General features: G+C 32.0%; 2 protein-coding genes across 2 annotated transcripts in view; both read left to right on the forward strand.

Moving 5' to 3' along the window:
- LOC145330583 (DDB1- and CUL4-associated factor 13) lies at positions 1-7,963 on the forward strand. Its single transcript, XM_080175219.1, has 9 exons — positions 1-140; positions 1,994-2,203; positions 3,125-3,314; positions 3,911-3,981; positions 4,786-4,914; positions 5,279-5,460; positions 5,955-6,088; positions 7,075-7,218; positions 7,661-7,963. Exons 1-9 carry the CDS (start codon positions 55-57, stop codon positions 7,835-7,837), a joined length of 1,323 nt encoding a protein of 440 aa, XP_080031345.1. The 5' UTR covers positions 1-54; the 3' UTR covers positions 7,838-7,963.
- The window catches only part of LOC145330576 (uncharacterized), a 23,638-nt gene continuing 7,130 nt past the window's right edge, over positions 7,963-24,470 (forward strand). Inside the window, exons 1-7 of the mRNA XM_080175206.1 lie at positions 7,963-8,102; positions 12,827-12,872; positions 13,149-13,252; positions 15,553-15,646; positions 17,872-17,976; positions 21,198-21,291; positions 22,311-22,360. Of these exons, the coding sequence (XP_080031332.1) occupies positions 7,973-8,102; positions 12,827-12,872; positions 13,149-13,252; positions 15,553-15,646; positions 17,872-17,976; positions 21,198-21,291; positions 22,311-22,360 (623 nt within the window). The 5' untranslated portion in view covers positions 7,963-7,972. The remainder of the gene's footprint in view (positions 8,103-12,826; positions 12,873-13,148; positions 13,253-15,552; positions 15,647-17,871; positions 17,977-21,197; positions 21,292-22,310; positions 22,361-24,470) is intronic.

Here is a 24,470-nt window from a genome sequence, read left to right on the forward strand (position 1 = left end):
TCTTTAAAATCTTTATGATTGTATGAAACTATTCCTCTTGTTTTCAGATATAATATGAAGGTAAAAATTTTGGCGAGACGTCCGGAGGATTTTGTTCGAGAAACCAAATCTGACATTCACAAAGTCCACCGGAATTACAGGTTGTTTGATAACATGTTCATTTATTCCTTATTTTTATTCAACGGTTGGAATGTGGTTGATTGTGTACCGATATGAATTCGAAGATTGTTTGCACCATCTTTAAAATATTAAGATTGAACTTTGGACCGGATCACAACATTTTTCTATTCGGTGTCTTGTGCAAAAATGATTATTTGAGCAAAGATTTTCTGTGTATAACTACGTTTCTATTGAAAATCCATAGAAAGTTACGGAGTAATGTTATTTATAATGGTCATTACGAAATTTAAAGGCTATTGAAACTATTTGATCTATGGGTTTTGTTTAAGAAATTCGACCGTTTAAAGCAGACTTTTTTTTTATTGGGAAGAAATAAAAAAGGCCTTTCATACCAAAATGTGTACAGTTTCTACCCAATAGCAGGTCTGCCTAGTTCTTACAGGAAATTTCTATTGGTGGGGCCTTATCACCTTTCTTGTCTTGCTACCTTTATTAGCTTCGCATTTTTAAAATCTGCAGATTTTGAAATGAAAGTTGACTATGCAAGAACGAGAATAAGTGATTCTATTCTAAGCACCTACTATTCGTGTTTTACATGTTTTTGTGGTGAATATATAGGGTTATGTTTAATATCGTTGTATAAAATAAAATAAGAATACTATGGTTTTACATGACGAAAAAATTAAATGTTAAACATTTTTTGGCTATACATATATCATCAAATTTTTGTTGGGTTTAAACTGCTGTGACACAAAAGTAAACTTTTTCAATTAAAAATGTTAATTTAGAAAAAGGGATGGTAGCTGGTAATATGATAAACAGTTTTATAAGCATACTTTCGTAATTTACAGCATTTGATTATGTTTTGGCGTGTTATTTTTTTTTTTAACCTTAGAACCCAACAAAAATTTTGATTACCTATATTTCATCATAAATGCTTAACATATTAAGATTTTATTCATAGAAAACCATGGTTTAAATTAATTTAACTTTAACCGCATACCACCGCCATTTTTTGCCGCCGTCAAAATAGTTCTTCTGATTAGTAGTAGGCAGGGAGTAAGGGAGGGGACAATGGATCAAGTATTCAATTTTTAGGAGTCTCAGACTTTGGGGACTGGCTTAAAGGGAATGTGCAAGAATTTAGCAGTTTCTGACTGAGTTTGGGGACTTGCGCATGAAATGCCGCTACTCGTTATGTATGTTTTGAATATTGCAGACGGGGAGAAGGGATAAGGGAAGTGGGGGGAAGGGAAATAAACACTTGTTAGTTGTGTTAGTTTGGAATGTAGCAGACGGGGAGAAGGGAGGTAGGGTAAGGGGCAAGGGAAATAAACAGAATTAAAAGGGGCAGTCATATTCTTGCTAGCAGCTGGTCGGGTCCAATAATCTTTTAATATAAAAATCACACCAAAAAACCTCAATATATTTAATCAAAAACAAGTTGTGATTTCACCTTACATGACGCTATGGAAATCTATTATTCAATTAACAATCCCTTTATAATTTCCTACAAATTTATTGGATTAAACTGGATTTTATGCCCTTTCTTTGATAACTCTCATATTGAATTAATTGCCCATTGTCCCCTCCCTTACTCCCTGAGTAGTAGGTGTTTGTTTTTTTGTGTGAAGCTTGAGCTACCAAGTTTTCTTCTATTCTAGGTCCTGTTATCAATTTATTAAAGTCTAGTGACGGTGTTAAACAATAAAGATTTTGGTCCAATAATAAATATTTAAATAGATAGTAAATTGTAGATTTTAGCTGCAAGGGGAAAATTTCATTTCACTCAATTATCTTAAATGCTAAGGGAGAAGTACCTAAAATTAAATTGCTTGGGTACCTCAACTTTAATTTATATTTTTACTTTTAGTAAAGTTGAGCATCCATTCGAAGCCCAGAGAGAATATAAACGCGCATTGAACGCTGTAAAGCTTGATAAAGTATTTGCCAAGCCATTTCTTGGGGCTCTAGATGGACATCGAGAATTTCCATCCTGCTTGGCCAAGCATCCTCTGAAACTATCTTCTATTGCAAGCGCCTCTGCTGACGGCGAAGTTAGATTGTGGGATCTCACACAAAGGTTGGATTTTAGAATTTATAAACAATTTTTAAAAGTCAAGCATTACAAGTCTTTGGATTGTCTAAGTCAGACAGGAAAACTTAGATATTCTGCATTTAAGGAATAGAAAGTTAAGAATTACCATTAAAATATTAAATTATTGGAAATTATTGTTAGATTGTAAAATTCAAAAATAAAGTTAGGTAGGCTAGATTTGTCGTATCATTGAAGAGAGTAAGGGAGGGGACAATGGATCGAATATTCAATTTTTAGGAGTCTCAGACTTTGGGTACTGGCTTAAAGGGAATGTGCAAGAATTTAGCAGGTTCTGACTGACTTTGGGTACTAGCGCATCAAATGCCGCTAACTCGCTTTAGTTCTGAATATAGCAGACGAGTATCAATTTGTGTAATAAACAATCTAAGTGCCCTATAAAGGGGTAGTTTCACGAAATGCATTTGAACTTAATTTAGTGAACCGCATATTTTTTCCTTGTTTATTAGTTAAACTACATTTATATGGCATATATTTGAAAGATTTTCAGTTTTCTACCACGTAGTATTTAAAATATCAAGACTTGATATTTTTAAAACTACGTGGTAGAAAATTTAAATTCTTTTAAATATATGCCATATAAATATACTTTAACCCATTAACTAGCAAAAAACATTCGGTTAACTAAATTAAGTTCAAATGCATTTCGTGAAACTACCCCTTTAGGGTTATTTGGCTATGGGTTGTACGGGTTCCAGGGATGATTTTTCTAGTTATTAATTACAAAATGTCAAGTCTGATGTGCTAGTAATCTAATTTTCAAATTAATGCTTTTTTTCTTGGAACTTTCTTCTTATTTTATATTTTTCTAAATTTTATAAACACGGCCCTTACAATTTCCTTACAGAAAACAGTAATGCTATGTTTAGTGCATTGATTTATTTTTAGACAATGTACAAACAACTGGCAAGGACACAATGGTTTCATCCGAGGCCTTTCATATACAACAGACGGGTCCAGGCTCATGTCTTGTGCAGACGATAAAACTGTCAAGATTTGGAATACAGAAGAATTTAACGAGGAACCTGTTGATACAATAGTTTGCAAAAATATGGTCATGGGTCTAACTTGTCAGCAGGTAAACAAAGATAATAATATAAAAAATTGTGAGCTATGGCTATCAAAGACAATGGTAGAAAAATAGCCTGAAATCATCGCAAGACTTAATCGGTTTAAGGTTCACAGTCCCAAAATACCAGGGGTGTATATTCTGCACAAGATTCATTTTATCCCCGGCTAAAAAATATTTTATTTATTTTCCCCTCCTAGTTTTTACCCTAAGGAGGGAGAAAAAATGGATAAATATGTTTAGTACTCTTCATTTTATTCATTTTTTACCCCTCTGACATAATGGGAAAAGTAGGTTGCGGGTAAAATCCGTAAAAGTGTGTTTTAAGGCTTAAAAATAGTAGTAGAACGATAATATTCACTAAATATGTGTGTTTCTTATTGAAAAGAACTATAGACAACAAATTTAAAAAAAAAAATATCATTTTTTATCGTTCTACTACTGTTTTTAACATAAAACACACAACCTTTACGGATTTTACCCGCAACCTACTTTTCCCTTTTATTTCATCCAGAATGTATACACACCTGATAATGATCAAGAACTTGCTAGCTCCTTATCGGGAATAATCTAATTTCCACGAAAATATAGAAACACTTCTTTAGAAAGGAGATAAATTTGCTACCTGCGGCGAGAATACACAACTCTGGGAGACTGGAAGATCAGTTCCTCTAAGGTATTATTTCTACCTAACATCAAGATGTTAAGGATGACAGGGAATGCGGTGTGTCTCTTTCACGTAGTTAACATTAGATTGCAATTATAAATATTTAGCTAGCTTATAACTAGCTATTATTTCTTAATTCTTCTATAAAGGCATACCTACAGTTTTGCTTCTTGCACCAATAAAAAGAAAAATTCAATGCTTCCTCGTCATTACGACCTCAAAATAAAGATATTCATTAAGCAGGGGTGTATATTCTGCAAAATTGACCCTGCTAAGGGTGATTAATAATATGTGGTTGTGGGGACAAAATGTAAATACTAAGAGAACTGAACATTTTTTTTTTCATTTTCCCCCCTACTTGGTGTAAAAATCTTCACAAAAATGTGTGGTGTGGGGGATAAAATGAATAAAATATAGAGTAGAGTTCTTAATCTTTTATCCATTTTCGCCCCCACTTGGTGACAAAAAATAGGGGGGAGGGAAAATAAAAAAAATTTGTAATAGGGGGGGGGGGGGATTTGTGCAGAATATACACCCCTGCCAATAAGTCTATTTGTCCGTGTGTCTGTCTGTATGTTAGTCGTTCTGTTTCTTTGCTAACGAAACTTGTGTTTCTCTCTGTTTAATTTTATCTTTGGATTGGATTGTAAGTTTCATCTCTTTTACGGGTTTGTATGTGTGTATTCCCCTTCAAAAAGGAAGCCGTTTTCTTGAAAACTAATCTTGTTAAATTTTTGGTCAACATATTTTTGAGCAGAATTTCTTATGATTAAATCAATTCTTTTTTAATATTGATATTGTCTAATATTTTAGAACGTTCCGATGGGGAGTAGACTCCATACATTTTGTGAAATTTAATCCTATTGAAAGAGACATGCTGGGTGCCTGTGCTAATGATAATTCTATTTTGTTGTATGACACCAGAGATGTTGGACCCGTCAGGTATTATTTACAATTATATTTAGGCAATGTCAAGTATATTAACAAATCTTTTAATCTTAATGTTACATTTTTAAGTAGTTGTTTGTTCTCGACCATTCTATCTTACACTTAGACCAAATATCTCAATTAGGTCATTTTTGGACCAAAAAACAGAATCTGGGAAAATTTCATCTTTCGGATTATGAATTTATGATTCAATGAAAAAGTCGAAATAAAAAAAATTATCCAGAAAATTTGTCAAAATAATACCAAATGGCCTCCTGAAACATAAGAGAAAAAAAATATATTAAGAAAATTTTTACTTAAAACTGAAAACTAAAAAAGTTTTTAAAAAAAAGAATAAGATTTCCATCATTTTTTTCAGAAAAGTTGTAATGACCTTGAAGTCCAATGCTCTGGCCTGGAACCCAATGGAAGCCATGGTGTTCGTTACAGCAAGTGATGATTACAGTCTTTATTCTTGGGATATGAGATTTCTTAAAACTCCTACTTTGATGTATACTGATCACGTTGATGCTGTCATTGATGTTGATTATAGCCCTACAGGTAATACTTAATCATGAAAAGCATTTCAGCAAATCTAGAGTTCGGCTTTATCCATATAGTTAAACGTTTAACTCTTATAGATGGTTTGAAATGCTTTAGAAACATATATTCCTACTAGACTGTTTGACAGAGGTGTGTATTCTGCACAAGTTTCATGTTATTCCCGTGAAAAATAAAATTTCATTATCCTCCTCCTCCCCCACCTCATTTTTTTAAATGGAATTTTTTTTCAATACTCGCTCATTATTTTATTCGTTTTTGTAACCCCATCCACATATTTTTTTAGTCTTTACCCCAGAAATATAAAGGAAAAAGAAATGGAAAAAATGTTTTCTGTACTCTTTATTTTTTCATTTTTTCTCCTTTCCACATATTTTATAACCCCTTCCCCCGGCCCCTCCCCCTTTTAGCAGGGGATCCAATGCTGCTTGAGTCAGAAAATAAAAATGAAGTTATCAAGAGTTAATTAAAAACCCAAATGAAACTTTGTTCAGGTCGAGAAATAGTTTCTGGTAGCTATGACAAAACTATAAGAATATTTCCCTATAATGTTGGAAGATCCCGGGATGTTTATCACACCAAACGTATGCAGAAGATAACTCAAGTTTTATTTTCAAATGATGATAAGGTTAGCATTTTTGTACTCATCATACTGTAGTCATTATACTGTAGTCTGAGTCATGAAGGAAAGTAAATTATTTTTGTGTGTATATTAAAAGATTTAAGATACTTCTCATTTTCAATGTTTTGCTATTCTAAATATGATGCAGGGCTAGCAAACGATTTTGACCTTGGGGAGGGGGGTAGCTGATATTTCTCTAGTTGGGGTGTAAAGTCCTTAAATACAGTGTGTTTTTTTTTATGAGAACTTTTTTGAAAGCAAATTTACCCCACTTATAGTTATCAGAATTTAATGATTAATGGCTTATTTTCTTCGTTTTTTATAACCATTTATAGAACATCAAAAAAATATTTCAGTTTTTATTTAAAAAGTACAGTAAAATAAAAAATTCAAAACTTGGGTGTCAACATCTAAAAATGGTTTTAGCGCGTTTTTCTTAAGCTCAAATCTTCTACCCTTTGCAAGAAAAAAATTGGATTTTCAGTAGTCGACTTTGGGGGGCCAGTACTCCCTTCTTGGTTGAGATATGGCCTTCAAACTTAGATATGTTCTAGTACATGTCCCAAAAAGTATATGTATCAATTTTTAACTCTGTATATCAACTTTGAAGCGTTTTGCAGTCATTCTTGCAAAGGGTTGAAGATTCGAGCATGAGAAAAATGCGCTAAAACCATATTTAGATGTTGACACCTAGGTTTTGAATTTTTGATTTTTCTGCACTTTTTTAATAAAAACTGAAATGTTTTTTTGATGTTCTATAAATGGTTATAAAAAACGAAGAAAATAAGCTATTAATCATTAAATTCTGATAACTATAAGTGGGGTAAAATTGCTTTCAAAAAAGTTCTCATAAAAAAAAACACACTGTATGAATACAATTTTCTAGAATTTTTAATCCATTTAATAGCATGTTTACAACTGATAAAAATTGATTAAATTACCACTTCTTATGCAAACAATATTTTAAATTTTAACTTGGGTGTGTTTTTTAGTACATTGTGTCCAGCTCTGATGAAATGAATTTGAGATTATGGAAGGCGAGAGCAAGTGAAAAACTAGGAATACTGAACCATCGAGAACGTGAATCTTTGAATTACAAGGAGAAACTGAAAGAGAAGTACAGCCAACATCCACAGGTTTATCTATATTTTTCAGAGTGCAACATTGTCGTATACTTAGGATAAAGCTTTTCGTTGGTAAATTAAATCGCAGGGGCGTATATTTGCATTGTTGACCCTGCTAAAACGGGGTGAAATAAAAAAATGTTAAATTAGAACTAAAAACAGTTTTGTTTCTATTTCCCCCCCTCTTAGGTGAAAAAACTAAAATAATACTTGGGAGGGGGGATAATATGAATAAAATAAAGAGTTCTGAAAGTCCATTTTCCCCCTTCATTGCTGGAAAAAAACTAGGAGGGAATAGAATTTTTAAAAATTGCAAAAAATAAATCTTGTGCAGAATGTAACATAATAAATAAACGTTTGCAAAGGTATTTGTCTGCTAGAATTTTTTTTTAAATGGACGGATTAAGGTTTTTTTTGACCATCTAGATCTCCAATATCTATTGTATTTGTTCAGATTGCCCGTATTCACCGTCACCACCATGTACCTGGTTATGTGAAGAATGCCAGAGATGAACACTACATCATCAGAACAAGTAAGAAGAGACGCGAAGCAAATAGAAATAGATATTTGAAGGAAGGAACTGTGGAATATAAATCAGAGAAGGCGAAACGTGTTGTGGAAGAATCGTAATTATCACACACTTAATTTTTATGCTTATGTTGAATATTCCTACTGATATATGATCAATATAATTTGTCTTATTTAAATAAAATCCAATGTAATGTTCCATTAAGTTTCAAATGCATTTTTTCAGAATCTATTAAAATGTGTAAATCAGAAAATAATTCAAAAATGTACAGCAGAGATTATAATCCAGATTTTAATGATTTGAAAACTAAACTTGCGCCTGACATTAAGTTTGTCTGCAAAGAAAAATTGATAATTGAAGCGCACAAGGAAATTTTTACCTGTCTTGTCAATTTAGTATAGTTATTAATCGCATTATATTATGGACATTTTCCCGCGGATAGAAAAATAAATAAGTTTATTTCTAGTTTTGATAGCCTTATGGGGACGAAGCATGGGCTTAACAAATGATATGATAAGGGGGGGGGGGCACATCTGACACTTTTGCGTAAACAGGGATTATAGGCTTTGTCTTAGGAGTTATAGGATAGGTTATTTCGGGAAAAAGTTAAGTTTTTGGGTGTATTTTCCTTATATTTAAAAAAAAATTTTGATAGGTCTCCAGGTTCAGGTGCTGCAGGCTGGAGGGTCACTTCTGGACAGGTATAAATGAAAAAAAAATTTTGTTTGAAGAGTTAGAGATCAACTTATTAAACCAAATATGCATCTTTTGGGATGTTATGAGCATATATGAAGAAAAAATAAAAAATTCAGGTCCTGCAGGCCTCCAGGTGAATTCTGGACAGGTAAAAACTGAAAATTTTAAATTTTATAGTTAGAACAAAACTTATTTAACAAAAGTTGCTACTTTATGGATGGTATGAACTAATTTGAAGAAAAATTTGAAATCGGGCTCCAGGTACAGGTACTGCAGGCCTCCAGGTGGATCCTGGACAGGTAAAAACTAAAAATTTTCACTTTTAAAGTTAGAGCATAACTTATTTAACAAAAGTTGCTACTTTTTGGATAGTATTAACATATTTGAAGAAAAATTTGAAATCGGGCTCCAGGTAAATTCTGGACAGGTAAAAATTGAAAAATTTTAATTTTATAGTTAGAACAAAACTTATTGAACAAAAGTTGCTACTTTATGTATGGACTGAACTAATTTGAAGAAAAATTTGAAATCGGGATCCAGGTTCAGGTACTGCAGGCCTCCAGGTAAATTCTGGACAGGTAAAAACTGAAATTTTTTACTTTTGAAGTTAGAACAAAACTTATTTAACAAAAGTTGCTACTTTATGGATGGTATTAACATATTTGAAGAAAAATTTGAAATCGGGCTCCAGGACCAGGTACTGCAGGCTTCCAGGTAAATTCTGGACAGGTAAAAATTGAAAAATTTTAATTTTATAGTTAGAACAAAACTTATTTTACAAAAGTTGCTACTTTATGTATGGTATGAACTAATTTGAAGAAAAATTTGAAATCGGGATCCAGGTTCAGGTACTGCAGGCCTCCAGGTAAATTCTGGACAGGTAAAACTGAAATTTTTTACTTTTGAAGTTAGAACAAAACTTATTTAACAAAAGTTGCTACTTTATGGATGGTATTAACATATTTGAAGAAAAATTTGAAATCGGGCTCCAGGATCAGGTACTGCAGGCCTCCAGGTGGATCCTGGACAGGTAAGAACTAAAAAATTTTACTTTTATAGTTGGAACAAAACTTCTTTAGCAAAAGTTGCTACTTTATGGATAGTATTAACTCATTTAGAGAAAAATCTGAAATCAGGCTCCAGCTTCAGGTACTGCAGGCCTCCAGGTGGATCCTGGATAGGTAAAACTAAAAATTTTCACTTTTAAAGTTAGAGCATAACTTATTTAACAAAAGTTGCTACTTTTTGGATAGTATTGACCAATTTGAAGATAAATTTGAAATTGGGCTCCAGGATCAGGTACTGCAGGTCTCCAGGGGAATTCTGGACATGTAAAAATTAAAATATTTAACTAAAGAGTTAGAACTATATCTATTTAACTAATACAAAGAAAAATTTGAAATCGGGCTCAAGGTTCAAGTTAAATCCAACCATTTTGTTACATTTTGAATTATATCTGCAAAAAAAAATATTAAGCATTGACTAGAATATATATAAAAAAACGTACTGTCAACAGGTCAGTCACTAAAGGAAGCCTGCAGGAAATACACTGCTCTAACTGCGGTAAAAATCCAACCAAAATCCAACACAATACCCTCAATTTGATACAAAAAAGTTATTGAAGCTGCAGGCTTCAAATTTGGGGTATTAAGCCTTATTGTGGCAGTCTTTCAGCAATTAGAGCGGCATATTTCCTGCAGGCTTTCTTTAACTATCAAGTATAAAAAAAGGGATATGAAAACTTTCTGACAAAATTAACTTAAAAGTAACAAACAAACCAAACAAATTTTGTTAAAATAGACAATTATAACTAAGATACAAGTTAGACATCATCTATTCATTGTCAGATTGAATTGCCAATAAAACCACATGTTTCTGCACAAACTTCTCATCAATCTCATGAGGAGCATGAGCATCGTCGTTGAGAAAAAATCTGTCGCAAATCTTTTGCACACAAACATTGTGCCCAAGATTATTTGAATGAAGACTAGAAAAAATCTTTATTTGATGCCATAGAAGCTTAAGAATCTTTACTATATAATTTTAAACAAGCTTGTTTGTTTTTTAATTAGTTAAAAAAATTTTAGTTTTAACCTGTCCACCTGGAAGCCTGCAGGACCTGAACCTGGAGCCCGATTTCAAATATGTTAATACCATCCATAAAGAAGCAACTTTTGTTCAATAAGTTTTGATCTAACTTCAATAGTAAAAAATTTCAGTTTTTACCTGTCCAGAATTTACCTGGAGGCCTGCAGTACCTGTACCTGGAGCCCGATTTCAAATTTATCTTCAAATTGGTTAATACTATCCAAAAAGTAGCAACTTTTGTTCAATAAGTTTTGTTCTAACTTCAATAGTAAAAAATTTCAGTTTTTACCTGTCCAGAATTTACCTGGAAGCCTGCAGTACCTGTACCTGGAGCCCGATTTCAAATTTATCTTCAAATTGGTTAATACAATCCAAAAAGTAGCAACTTTTGTTCAATAAGTTTTGTTCTAACTTCAATAGTAAAAATTTCAGTTTTTACCTGTCCAGAATTTACCTGGAGGCCTGCAGTACCTGTACCTGGAGCCCGATTTCAAATTTTTCTTCAAATTGGTTAATACCATCCATAAAGAAGCAACTTTTGTTCAATAAGTTTTGTTCTAACTTCTATAGTAAAAAATTTCAGTTTTTACCTGTCCAGAATTTACCTGGAGGCCTGCAGTACCTGTACCTGGAGCCCGATTTCAAATTTTTCTTCAAATTGGTTAATACTATCCAAAAAGTAGCAACTTTTGTTAAATAAGTTATGCTCTAACTTTAAAAGTGAAAATTTTTAGTTTTTACCTGTCCAGGATCCACCTGGAGGCCTGCAGTACCTGTACCTGGAGCCCGATTTCAAATTTTTCTTCAAATTAGTTCATACCATCCATAAAGTAGCAACTTTTGTTAAATAAGTTTTGTTCTAACTATAAAATTTAAAATTTTCAGTTTTTACCTGTCCAGAATTCACCTGGAGGCCTGCAGGACCTGAACCTGGAGGCTGATTTTTATTTTTTCTTCATATATGCTCATAACATCCCAAAAGATGCATATTTGGTTTAATAAGTTGATCTCTAACTCTTCAAACAAAATTTTTTTTTTCATTTATACCTGTCCAGAAGTGACCTTCCAGCCTGCAGCACCTGAACCTGGAGACCTATCAAAATTTTTTTTAAATATAAGGAAAATACACCCAAAAACTAAACTTTTTCCCCAAATAACCTATCCTATAACTCCTAAGACAAAGCCTATAATCCCTGTTTACGCAAAAGTGTCAGATGTGCCCCCCCCCTTATTTATAGAAAATTATCTGTAATAAGATACGACACATGATTTTCCAGTATAGCACAGAACCGTTTATAATCCAGCGGATATTAATTGGTTTTGAAACCATACTGGAAAAGAAGTTACTCCTTCAGTAGTTTCATAACACGAATAATATCTCTTCACAATGTCTGGGATGGATATTTTAGTAGTTTTAAAGGATTTTCCAATATGGCTTGAAACTGAATAATATCTATTGAATTAGAACCGGTTTTCGGAATTCTGAAAAATCATTTTACTTTTTACTATCGATGGAAAGCAGGCTATAAAACAGGTGAAAAATAAATATTACAAACCCTGAATTCAGGACCCCCCCCCCCCCCACTTCTACAATTACATTTCCCTTATTCGCAGCATTAAACAAAATTTTGAAATTGAAATAACATCTTGAAGACAAAAAATAACTTTCTTCTTGCATTAAGGAACAAGGGGAGGGGGGGGGGGTTTGACACATTTGCGTAAACCTGGTGTATAGGCTTTATCTTTGGACTGAGAGGATAGGTTATTAAAGATAAAATCATTCTTGTATGATGTATTTCCCCCAGATTTAAGAGTTTTTGGATAGGCCTCCAGGTGGTCTCTAGACAGGTAAAAATAAAAAAAAAAAAATTTAAGAGTTAGATGTTAGCTTATGAAACAAAATATGTATGTTTTTTCTTCAAATATGTGAATAACAATCAAAAAGAAGCATATTTTGTTTTATAAGTTAACCTCTAACTCTTTAAAAAAAATATTATTTTTAATTTTTACCTGTATAGAGACCACCTGGAGGCCTGGAGCTCCAGGACCTGGAGGCCTATCTAAAAAATCTTAAATCTGGGGGAAATTCATCATATAAGAATGATTTTATCTTTAATAACCTATCCTCTCTGTCCAAAGATAAAACCTATACACCAGGTTTACGCAAATGTGTCAAAACTTCCCCCCCTTACCCCAGGACTTTCTGATATTTTTTTCAACTTAAGTGATGGGATCCATTCATATTAAAGCAACATCTTTATAATATTTTCACGATGAACACTAAAGTCAGGTACAAATAATTGCTTAGATTGTGTTGGCACAGGACGACTTCTGGAAATATCTCTTTATTAGGTAATTTTTTTGGGATCGTCATCCGCGACGAAGCCTCAAAATTAAATCTGCTTGAATGCATTAAATATTTTTTTTGAAAAGAGTGATTGTCACATTTTAGCCAGGTTTAGACTTCCACCTATTTTCTTTATAAATTTTGATTACAGATGACTGTTGTAAGATTTATAAATTTTAATTATTTAATTTAAAAGTTTCACCGTTTATCCAGTTTAATTTCGTTACTTCCAAAATATTTCAATTATTAAATCACCCAAGTAAGTTGTATTGAAATTTTAGTATGACCGGTGCCTCGGGCGTTTGTCCAGCAGAACCTTTGGTGATATTTTTACCTGAAATAGAATTTGAAACTGTTAAACTAATGCTCAAGTGCTATTATAAAGGTTAGAATTTATTCTAATGATTTAGGTTAGGTAGTAAAGTTACTTTAAAATTTGGGTATGTTTTTATATTGTATTTCTAATTTAGAGCGTTTTTTTGTCCATCATTCAACTTGTGTTTATAAATTAAACTAGTAACTTTTTTCGTTTTAATTTTTTAAGTTTTTTAAGTAGTACCTATTTAAAAAAAAAATAAAGTCTTTTTAGTAGCGAAGCTACTCTATAATTTGAAATGTCCGTATGTCCGTCTTAGTTTGGGGGAAACGTGATTTTCTCGGCTCCTATCAAAGTTAAAAGACTGAAATTTTTTGACAACATTCCCATTATCAAGGAGCACAATTAACTATAAAACATCAATGGCGATGGGACCGCTTTTTTAGCAGGTTTTAGGCTTTTTTTTGTATTTTTCACATTTTTCTCCATATCTTTGGTGTTTATGGTCCGATTTCCAAAATTTTTTCAGTAATAGAATCAAAATTAAATTTCCTGTCGTTTCAAGAAAACAACTATGACGGTCAGACTGCCTTTATGCAGGTTTTAGGCTATTTTTGTATTTTTCACATTTTTCTCCATACCTTTGGTGTTTATGGCCCAATTTCCAAAGTTTTTCAGTTATATATATCAAAATTCAATTTTCCTTTCGTTTCAAGAACACATCAATGGCGGTCAGACTGCCTTTTTGCAGGTTTTTGGCTATTTTTATATTTTTCACATTTTTCTTCATATCTTTGGTGTTTAGGGTAAGGCGGGGGAAGTTTCGGTAAGGGGCTATTTTCGGTAATTTCGACCTACCTTCATTAAATGACCTTTTTCTCCATGTTCCTTTCAAATGACAGAAAAAAACATAATAGCAAATTTGTTCCTTATTAAATTGCCTACAAAATAGTATAAAATTTTTTGTGAGATGAATATTAAGGGTACTTATTGGGTCTCAAAGTCGGACGAAAAAATTTTTTTTTCCAAAAATTTTTTAGTAGGTGTGTACTGTGTAAAGATCGACGTACACAAAAATTGGTAAGACCTAGAGCTGATCCGAAAAACTTTTTGAACTAAGAATTGCCCGCTGTTTCCAAATCCGTTGAGAGCTTTAAAATAGAGTTAATATTTTTTTCAAAAATGACCAAAGTTGGCGCCGGGGGAAATTTCGGTAATTTCAAAAGAAATTAAAATTCAACTTTTAAGGTCATGTTTTCATGTTTTCTTTTGTCAAATCTATTATTCCATATGGACTGTTTAAGAATTAGGCCTAAAAATGAATAGAACAGATAAAAAACAAACAAAAAAATTAATTTTATTTTTTGAAGCAAATTTTTGCGAGGAAAAAATCAAAATTTCTGGTCCTTTGAAAAAAAAATATTTTTGACATAGGAGGAATAGTCCGATCTTTATGAATTTTTTTGTGGTTAATCCCAATAACCTATACTAATTATGATTTATTACGCTTGTTTGGTCGTTTGGCTTTTTTTCATCGATTTTTTAAGGTTAAAATGTAGTCAAGATTTTTTGCAAAGATGACACTTTTGCTTCAAATTCGATTATTGAGGTCAATTTTTAATCAATTTTCATGTTTTTGGGTCTAAATCTATAGTTTAATGTGAGCTTTTTTAGGATCAGGCCTAAAAAGTAATAAATACGTTTTTTTCTTATATTAATTTTAAGTTTTTCTAAAAAAAAATTTCGAAAAAAAAATCGAAAATTCGCGTCTTTCAAAAAAATTCATTTTTAACATAGAAGGAATAGTCCGATCATTATGAAATTTTTTGTGGATAATCCCTATAACCTATACTAATTATGATTATTTATGTTCGACTGGCCGTTTGGCCGTTTTTCGTCGATTTTTTTAGGTTGAAAAAAATTACCGAAAATTCCCCCGCTGGTGGGGAATTTTCGGTAACTTTTTTGCGGTCAATTTCGGCAAACTTCTAAAAGTCCTAGGATAACGTCCTTTTAGGACCTGATAGTCCTTTCCATAAGCTTTCTACCGGTCTTGGTTTCATTTGAAAATATTAATATTTACCCCATTTTTTTTTCAAAAAAAACGAAAAAATACCGAAATTTCCCCCCCCTTACCCTATGGTCCGTTTTTTTTTCAAAATTAAATTTTCCGTTGTTCTGAGCATCCAGTATGTAATTTACTTTGACCGTCAGTCTGTTAGTCATAGTACTGGAATATAAAAACAAATGTTGAAAAGGTTTCGTGATTTTTTCCTAATATACATGCTTTTGTCAACTAATATCTAAATTCTTATTTAATTGTTTATGCTTCGCTACTTATGGATGTTGTCATCCTTGTTTTGTTCTAGGTAGTGTAAAGTTGAAAAAGACAGAAGCCGACGCTTTGATTGGAGCAGTGAGAAATTTTAATCCGCAGTTTTGTGTGGTTAACGATAAATGCAGGTAATTTATACATCTTCAAAATTGAGTATACATTAGATCTTTTCATGAAAATACCCTTTCTCGAATTTCATTTTTCTGCTAACCTAAAAAGTTACTTTAGGGGCCTAGAAATACATGTACAAAATTTCAGCTCTTTATCTCTACTGGCGACCTAGCGCCAGACATGTAAAATATCAACAGATAACGGTAGCACGGCAGTTTTAACAATATCTCAGTAATGTGCAGGTTTTAAGTCCTTCTGCATATTACAATTTAAACACATAAGGCCAAAGATATTATATCCAAAAAATCTTTTGTCAAAGTCTACTCTACACCTAGCGCCAGGCAGTTTTCTAAAATCATGCATTTTATACCTGTGAAAAATGAAATCGCCAGCGCTAGGTGTAGAGTAGACTTTGACAAAAGATTTTTGGGATATCATATCTTAAGTTTAAGTTGAAATATGCAGAACACCTAAATTCAACTTCCAAGCCATTCTCTAAGCATTTTTAAAAATTTTATGAAATAACGGGATTTCAAAACTGCCTTTTGAAAAGGCCTGAAAAATATATATTTTTTTGTCCCTTTTTTCACTGTTTATAGTTACAACTTTTTAAGATATTATTCTCAGTTAAAAAAAAATTGGCGCTTCCAGCACCATAACCGGCAAAAACAGGCAATTAAACTTCTGTACCCCTACTTAACCCCCTAACAGACCCCCCCCCCTCTATCTCGGCCTCTGTTACAGATAGAGACGTAAAACTTTTTTCTGGTGGTTCATGTGTATTTTTAGAGAAAATTACTTTTTTTAGTCATAGCGGTCAGACCGCTCCTTATCCGCTTTTTAGCAGCCAGTCGCTAAATATTGTAACTGCTATAGAGCAGCCAATTTTAAAGCTAAGAAAACCAAAAATAGAGACGTAAAACTTTTTTCTGGTGGTTCATGTGTATTTTTAGAGAAAATTACCTTTTCTAGTCATAGCAGTCAGACCGCTCCTATTCCGCTTTTTAGCGGCCAGCCGCTAAATATTAAAACTGCTGTAGAGCAGCCAATTTAAAAGCTAAGAAAACCAAAGGGAGGGGGCGAAAGTGACACTTTTTGAAACCAAAACTAAAAGTCAAAGGAACTCAACTAAAAAAAGAGTTACAGGTCTGACATTTTGCATGGCAGTTGCTTTTTAGGGGTACAATATGGAACTGTGAAGTAACGGCGTCGCAACCGCCGAAAACCGCCGAGAAAAGGCAAAAAAAATTTCGGCGGGAAACGGCGGTTTTTGGCGGTTGCGCCGCCGTTTCTTCACAGTTCCATATTTTACCCCTATAAAGCAACTGCCATGAAAAATCTCAGACCTGTAACTCTTTTTTTAGTTGAGTTCTTTTGTTTACTTTTAGTTTTGGTTTCAAAAAGTGTCACTTTCGCCTCCCCCCTTTTATGACGAACTATTATTTTTTATAACAAAAAATACCTTTTCTGACCATCGCCGAAAAACAACAAATAACGGAAACTGCCAATTTTGGCGGTAAAACGGCGGTTGGCAGCGCTAAATAATATTTTTATCTGTTTATAGTTAAAACTTATCATGATATTATTCTCAGTTTAAAAAAAATAGGCGCTTCCAGCACAAAAAACGGCAAAAACAGGCAGTTGAACTTCTGTACCCCTACTTAACCCCCTAACAGACCCCCCCCTCTATTTCGGCTCCTGTTACAGATAGAGACGTAAATCTTTTGTCAAAGTCTACTTTACACCTAGCGCTGGCGATTTCATTTTTCACAGGTATAAAATGCATGATTCTAGAAAACTGACTGGCGCTAGGTGTAGAGTAGACTTTGACAAAAGATTTTTTTGATATAATATCTTTGGCCTTATGTGTTTAAATTGAAATATGCAGAAGAGCTTAAAACCTGCACATTACTGAGATATTGTTAAAACTGCCGTGCTACCGTTATCTGTTGATATTTTACATGCCTGGCGCTAGGTTGCCAGTAGAGATAAAGAGCTGAAATTTTGTACATGTATTTCTAGGCCCCTAAAGTAACTTTTTAGGTTAGCGGAAGAATGAAATTCGAGAAAGGGTATTTTCATGAAAAGATCTAGTATACATAAAGATAAATATGTTTTAGGCAGGTATAGTTTTAGGTCCATTTTGCTTAAATTGCAGAAAATTAGGCGAACTTAGTGTTAACTCTTCTAAATATTTTCAAAAAAAAATTGTTTGCTTACCTAATTTTTCTCTATTTTATAGAATTTGTAAAGCTGATGTTAATGAAAGAAAACTGTATCAACATGTTATAGATCATGTTAAAACCTCTGCAAAAAGAGATATTAATTCTGATGCTACAACTAGAAGGTGAAACAAGGGGGGGGGGGAGTTTGTACAGTTATAGGAAATGAAAATTCAGTATCAAATTTTGCCCTGGCCGTTTGGGCTTGTTCTTATAGTTATCAACCTAATTCTTTTTGTAAGCTCTCTTATATGATTGGATCTACCTGTAAAATTTTGAAAATTGAATTTTGGGACTTTCCCTCTAGGGGCTAGTGGGGCAAAAGATCCCCCCAAACACTAAAATTTTAAGTTATGAGCTTATTTTTTAAGATATTAAGCTGATTTTTTTAATGGATCCTTTTATTACATAGATGAGTTGATAAGCCACCCCATATTTCATTTTTGCATTCTACTTCTAGGGGCTTTTGGGGTAAAAAAAACTCCTAAATACAATTTATAAGTTTTGAGCTTACAAGCCCCCAGAAGTATAGTGCAAAAATAAAATATGGGATGACAAATCAACTGAATTATGCAATAAAAGCTTCCATTTTAAAAAATCAGCTCTATATTTTAAAAAATAAGCTCTAAACTTAAAATTAAACTTTTGCCCCACTAGCCCCTAGAAGGAAAGTCCCAAAATTCAATTTTCAAAGTTTTACAGGTAGATCCAATCATATAAGAGAGTTTACAAAAAAGAATTAGGTTGATAACTATAAAAACAAGCCCAAACGGCCAGTCCAAAATTTGATACTGAATTTTCATTTCCTATAACTGTACAAACTTCCCCCCCCCCCCCCTTAATATATCTATAATACAAAGTAGCTTTATGTCTGTCCGTCCGTCCGTCTGTCTGTCCGTCTGTCCCTTAAGATCTCGGTAACCACTAAACCAATTGGATTCTGCTTTTCAGGAAATATACCTACTGGTCCTGTGGTGGTTTCAACCTATTTTCTTGGATGGTGGGACACCCCCAACCCCCCTAAAAATAAAAATTCCCCCCCCAAAATTTTTTTTCTTCATTTTTTTAGGTTTTTATATATTTTTATATTTTTAAACTTTTTTTCCTCTTTTTAAATTTCTTTTCTTCTTTTAAACTTTTTTTTATCAAATTTAAAATGTTTTGAAACCTTCCTTCTCCTATAGGATGAAGCCCCAAAAAGGGTAATGGCAAAGAAATATTTAAAAACTTTAAAGGTTATTAAAAATATAAATCAATATAAAAAAATATAAAAAGTTCGGTATATAAAGTTATAAAATTCACACGGTTGGTTTTTTATTAAATGAATAAGTTAGGGTACAATGTTTGGCACTTTCGATATAAGTAAATGATAATAACAAAGCCACAGAATACGATAATACCTTCAGAAAAATCGATGAAAATAGTTTTCATACTAAATTTTGGTTTTTTATATTTTTTCTAAAATGTCATGACAGAAGATGTAAAATGTCGTCTTAGTTTTTTGAAAGTATTAATCTTCTCTGAAATCTAAATTATCAAAATATTTTTTTTGGTAAATGATTATACGATATATGTCAAACATTTTATCAAAAAGAAATATTTAAAATTGTGAAGTAGAAACCTGAATAATTTTTCTTGTGGAAATAGCTTTCTGCAAATGTTGATAAACATATGTCTGCTAGCATTAAGATGTTTGTACTGCCAATACACGTTGGGTTTTATTTAAATAATTTTTTTAAAATGTTCTTTTTTTACCTCGTATACCAATAACGCAAATTTGCTATCAGGAATTTAGGAACATTAAAAAAAATCTTTTTTTGTTTATGATTAAAATTTTTTTTCTATTTCTATCATTTCAGTTTATGTGACACGGCTACGCCTGTATACACAGCAAATTCTCTCTTTTTTAACTAACTTTCCGAATAATATACCTAAAGCATTTGAATTAACAAAGGATATGCTTATATTTTTACCATTCAAGTTTATTTAATATTCTAATAAATAGCGCAACCCTCCAAATTATGGCTACTTTTCATGAACATATGATCTAAAGAATAAGCTCTGACGCAATGTCATATAAGGATATTATAATATTCATTAAAAAAATTGTTATTTTTGCATATATGTTACATTTTACAGTGTTTTGTGGCTCAAAAGAAAGACAATTAAAATTTATTTCATATTATATAGTTTAAATTGTATAAGATAACCTAGAAATAGTAAAAAAGTCCCTTTCTTTTTTTGTCGTAAAACAGAAATTAACAAAGATTTTTATTAAAAAACACCTTAGTGTAAAAATTAAAAATTTTAAATATGGTCACAAAAAGATTCAATTAGTTTATTAAATGTTTCATTTTCAGCAAATGACGATTAATCTCTATTACAAAGAATAAAGTGTAAAAAGATATTCTCGTTTTAATTTTAAGCAACTTAAAATGCATTTTAATACCTTTTAATGATTTATTTTTTAAAACATCATTTTATAAAATGTTATTGATTTTTAAAGTTATATATTAGAATGTTTTTAAATTTTGTTAACATTTTGTTTTAAATGTAGAAAATTGGTAATTCTAAACATTCAAAAAATGATTTTATTAAATTTTCATCACTTAAATTGCATGTTTGATGAAATTTTCAACTGATAATTCAAGAAAAATCGTTTAAGTTTTATTATATTTTACTTTGAAATGTTAAAAAATATAATTATTGTCAAAAATGTGGAAGTTATACTTTCCTCAAAAAAAGACCTAAAACATGCAAATTAACACGTGTAATGAGATTTTTTTTCTTTCAGGTTTAATTTTAAGTAATTATTGATATTTTTTGTAAAAAGGATTTTATATAAAAAGTTTTAAAACTCGAGTTATGTAGTGGTTCTAAAAAAGGTTGCGAATATATGCAATTTTCTTGCAAAAAAAATTTTCTAGGATTTTAAAAATAGCAAAGGGTGTTATTAGACGTACTTACAGATACAATTGCTAAGTCATTTTGGCCAAACACTAAAATAAAGTTTTGACATCTGAGGGTCCAACCGTGTACAGAAAATATCTAAAAATATAAAAAAAAAAATTTAAAAGCCCCAAGAGGCTAGGGGCGAAGCCGCTAGTTCTTCAAAAGTGACGATGATTTTATCTTATTGCTTGGGATTAGGAGGACCTAGAATCTTGTCCTTTCAGAGATTTCATCTACTTGGTATGGTTGGGTTCTAAAGAGAGGGAGGGTTACTTTGTTTTACCTTCTTAGTGATATGTTATGTATTTCTTTACACGAGAAGGCAGTGATTTCTTTTATTAATAAAAATGGAATCAGTTTATATGATAAATAATCCTGCTCTATCATTTTTAAGATGCTCATTTTATCCATCGGAAATCTGTACACTTGAACGGGACCGACGAACCGTAACAAATGGAATATTTAATGATTTCAATGAAAATGATCAGGTTTGTATTTATTTCTTCAGGGGGTGGAGGGGAGGGTGGGAGGGTATGATACATTTAAGTAGTTAATCATTTTCGGCTTTTTATTTAGAGTAAAATCATTATACTAAAGTAACAGGATGTCTATGTGTTTGTTTGTCTGTGTGTTTGTGTGTTTGTACCGAAGGATCTCGCTAACCGCTGAACCGATCGGGTTCTCCTTAACAGGGTAGCTTCTCATAGGTCCTGGGAAGGTTTATAACTATTTTCTTGGGGGGTGGGACAACCCCCCCAAAAAATGAAAAATCCCCCCCCCCCCAATTTTTGTTTTCATTTTTTTAAACTAAAACTAACCCAAAAAAAATTTTCGCCCCCCCCAAAAAAATTTTTTTTTTACTTTTCTTTTAAAATATAAAATAAGAAATTTAATTATTAAATTCGACTCTCTCCACCTCGAGTGCCGTTAGTCTATAATACAAAGTGAACGATGTCTGTCCGTCTGTCTGTCCGTCTGAAGCTTAAGATCTCAGTAACCACTGAACCGATTGGGCTCTACTCTTCAGGGAATATACCTACTGGTCCTGTGATGGTTTTAAGCTATTTTCTTGGGGGGTGGGACACCCCCAACCCCCCCCTAAAAATACCCCCCCCCAAAAAAAAAAAAAAAATTTTTTTTCTTTTTCTTTTTAAATCTAAAATACGAAAAATTAAGTTGATCAAACCTCTTGGGGCAAAGCCCCTAGAGGCTAGGGGCGAAGCCGCTAGTATATGAATATAAAGTAGTAATAGGAGTCGGAGATTATGATGCTCCACATCCATGCTTTTTGGCTTTGCATGTTCTTTAGGGGTGTCAGGTTTTTCTTTCAATAGTTTGGAATTGTATTTCGATTGATATTTTGTTGAAAAAAGTCTAAGAAAACATTTTTCATCATTTGGATCATAATTATTCTTTAAATTTCACCCCCCCCCCCCCTTCTTAAATTAAAATAGATATTTAATAACAAATACCTATTTTATTAAAATTTTTGATATTTCTAATAAAGGAAGAAAATATGGTTGACATAATAAATGAGCATTACAGGAGACATGTGAGGTAATTTATTTTTAAACAAATTTAAACTCATTAAGATAAAAAAAGAAATACAACAATTAATTTAACCGATCATTTTTTTTTTCTCTCGGCAATTCTTTTATTTTATGAATGTGTGTTGTTATCAGTATTGATTTATTATCACTTGGATCTTATACAGGGGTGTATATTCTGAAAATTTGACCCGGCTGAGGGTAAAAAAAATATGTGGTTGGGGGGGGAAAAATGTAAAAATTAAGAGGACTGAATGCATATTTTTCTATTTTTCTCCCCTCTTTGGTGAAAAAAAAAACAAAAAAATAAGTGGAAGGGGGCATAATATGAATAAATTAAATAGTTCTGAAAATATTTTTCCATTTTATCCCCTTCCTTGCTGGAAAAAAACTAGGAGTGGAAAAAAATAAAGAAAATTGCCAGGGGTGTATATTCTGCACAAGATTTATTTTTTTTTCCCTGCTACAAAATTTCTTATTTTTCTTCCCCCCCTAGTTTTTTCTCACCAAGGAGGGGAGGGGGGGGGGAAATGGAAAAACTGTTTTCAGTTTTCTTAATTTTTACATTTTTTTCCCCTCCAACCAACTATTTTTTATTCCCCCCCCCCCCTGAGCAGGGGATCCCATGTAGAATATACACCCCTGACAGGGGTGTATATTCTGCACAAGATTTATTTTTTTTTCCCCTGCTACAAAAGGGATAGTTTCACGAAGTGCATTTAAAAAAAAATAGTGAACTGTAAGTTTTTTCTATTTTAAATAACGTAGTAGTGCATAATATAAAGTTATTGATTAAAATTAAAAGATTTGACCAGGGATTTTCCTTAAAAATGAGTTTTTCATTTTTATTTTCAACTTCGTTGCATGTTATATATGGCAAAAACTTTTTTTGTCATAAATACAACTTTAGATAGCATTTACTAGTTAATAGAACTTCAAACTTTTTATACAACAAAATACACATAACAACAAAGAATGACCAATAAAATATTTAGTATAGTACTTAGAGTAGTGATCTTTTTATATGTCTTAGTAGAATATATTAGGCATTGGATAGATATGATTGCGATAAAGAATTTTAACATTGACCTGACCGAACTTTTTTTATTTGACAATATCTCAAAAAGTTAATGATTTGCAACATAAATTACATGAGAATGGTCTTTTTATATATATATATATATGTTGTATGGTTAGTTGGTATTTCCGCTTGAGATTATGTGTATATTGAAAGTAAACCGGACGGTTTTCTTTATTTTTTTAAAACGAATCTATAGAAAACCTGTCCTATTATGAACCGGACGTTATTTTATATGTTTTTTAAGTAACTTGTCCCAAGGGGAATCCCTGTTCAATTTTTTTATAACTCTTGTGAAATATGTGGAAAAAGATTCTCTGATATTAGTGTTTTGGCTATACATATTTGGAAAAAAATAGACCATTCTCATGTGATTTATGTGGCAAATCACTAACTTTTTTAAATATTGTCAAATAAAAAAAGTTTGGTCTGGTCAATGTTAAAAATTCTTTAACATATAATCATATCTATCCAATGCCTAATATATTCTACTAAGACATATAAAAGTTCACTACTCTAAGTACCTTAACTCTTTAAATACACTTCGTAGAACTATCCCTTTTATATTTTTCTTCCCCCCCTAGTTTTTTTCTCACCAAGTAGGGGGAAAATGGAAAAATATTTAAAGAACTCTATATTTTATTTATTTTATCCCTCCTACCACACATTTTTAAAAGTTTTTTTCACCAAGGAGGGGGGGAAATGGAAAAAAATGTTTTCAGTTTTTTTAATTTTTTCATTTTTTTCCCTCCAACCAACTATTTTTTATTTCCCCCCCCCCCCCCCCCCCTGAGCAGGGGATCCCATGTAGAATATACACCCCTGACAGGGGTGTATATTCTGCACAAGATTTATTTTTTTTTCCCCTGCTACAAAATTTTATATTTTTCTTCCCCCCCTAGTTTTTTTCTCACCAAGTAGGGGGAAAATGGAAAAATATTTAAAGAACTCTATATTTTATTTATTTTATCCCTCCTACCACACATTTTTAAAAGTTTTTTTCACCAAGGAGGGGGGGAAATGGAAAAAAATGTTTTCAGTT

The sequence above is a fragment of the Acartia tonsa genome, chromosome 1, assembly GCF_053477335.1.
Source record: "Acartia tonsa isolate MP-2025a chromosome 1, ASM5347733v1, whole genome shotgun sequence".
Taxonomy (NCBI): Eukaryota; Metazoa; Arthropoda; class Copepoda; order Calanoida; family Acartiidae; genus Acartia; species Acartia tonsa.

What these genes read in the sequence shown, in the direction of transcription:
- LOC145330583 (XM_080175219.1), top strand. Translation starts at nt 55, where the DNA reads ATGAAGGTAAAAATTTTGGCGAGACGTCCGGAGGATTTTGTTCGAGAA. An exon ending in AAAGTCCACCGGAATTACAG is followed by an intron (nt 141 to 1,993) that starts GTTGTTTGATAA and finishes TTTTACTTTTAG; the next exon opens with TAAAGTTGAGCATCCATTCG. An exon ending in GGAAGATCAGTTCCTCTAAG is followed by an intron (nt 3,982 to 4,785) that starts GTATTATTTCTA and finishes CTAATATTTTAG; the next exon opens with AACGTTCCGATGGGGAGTAG.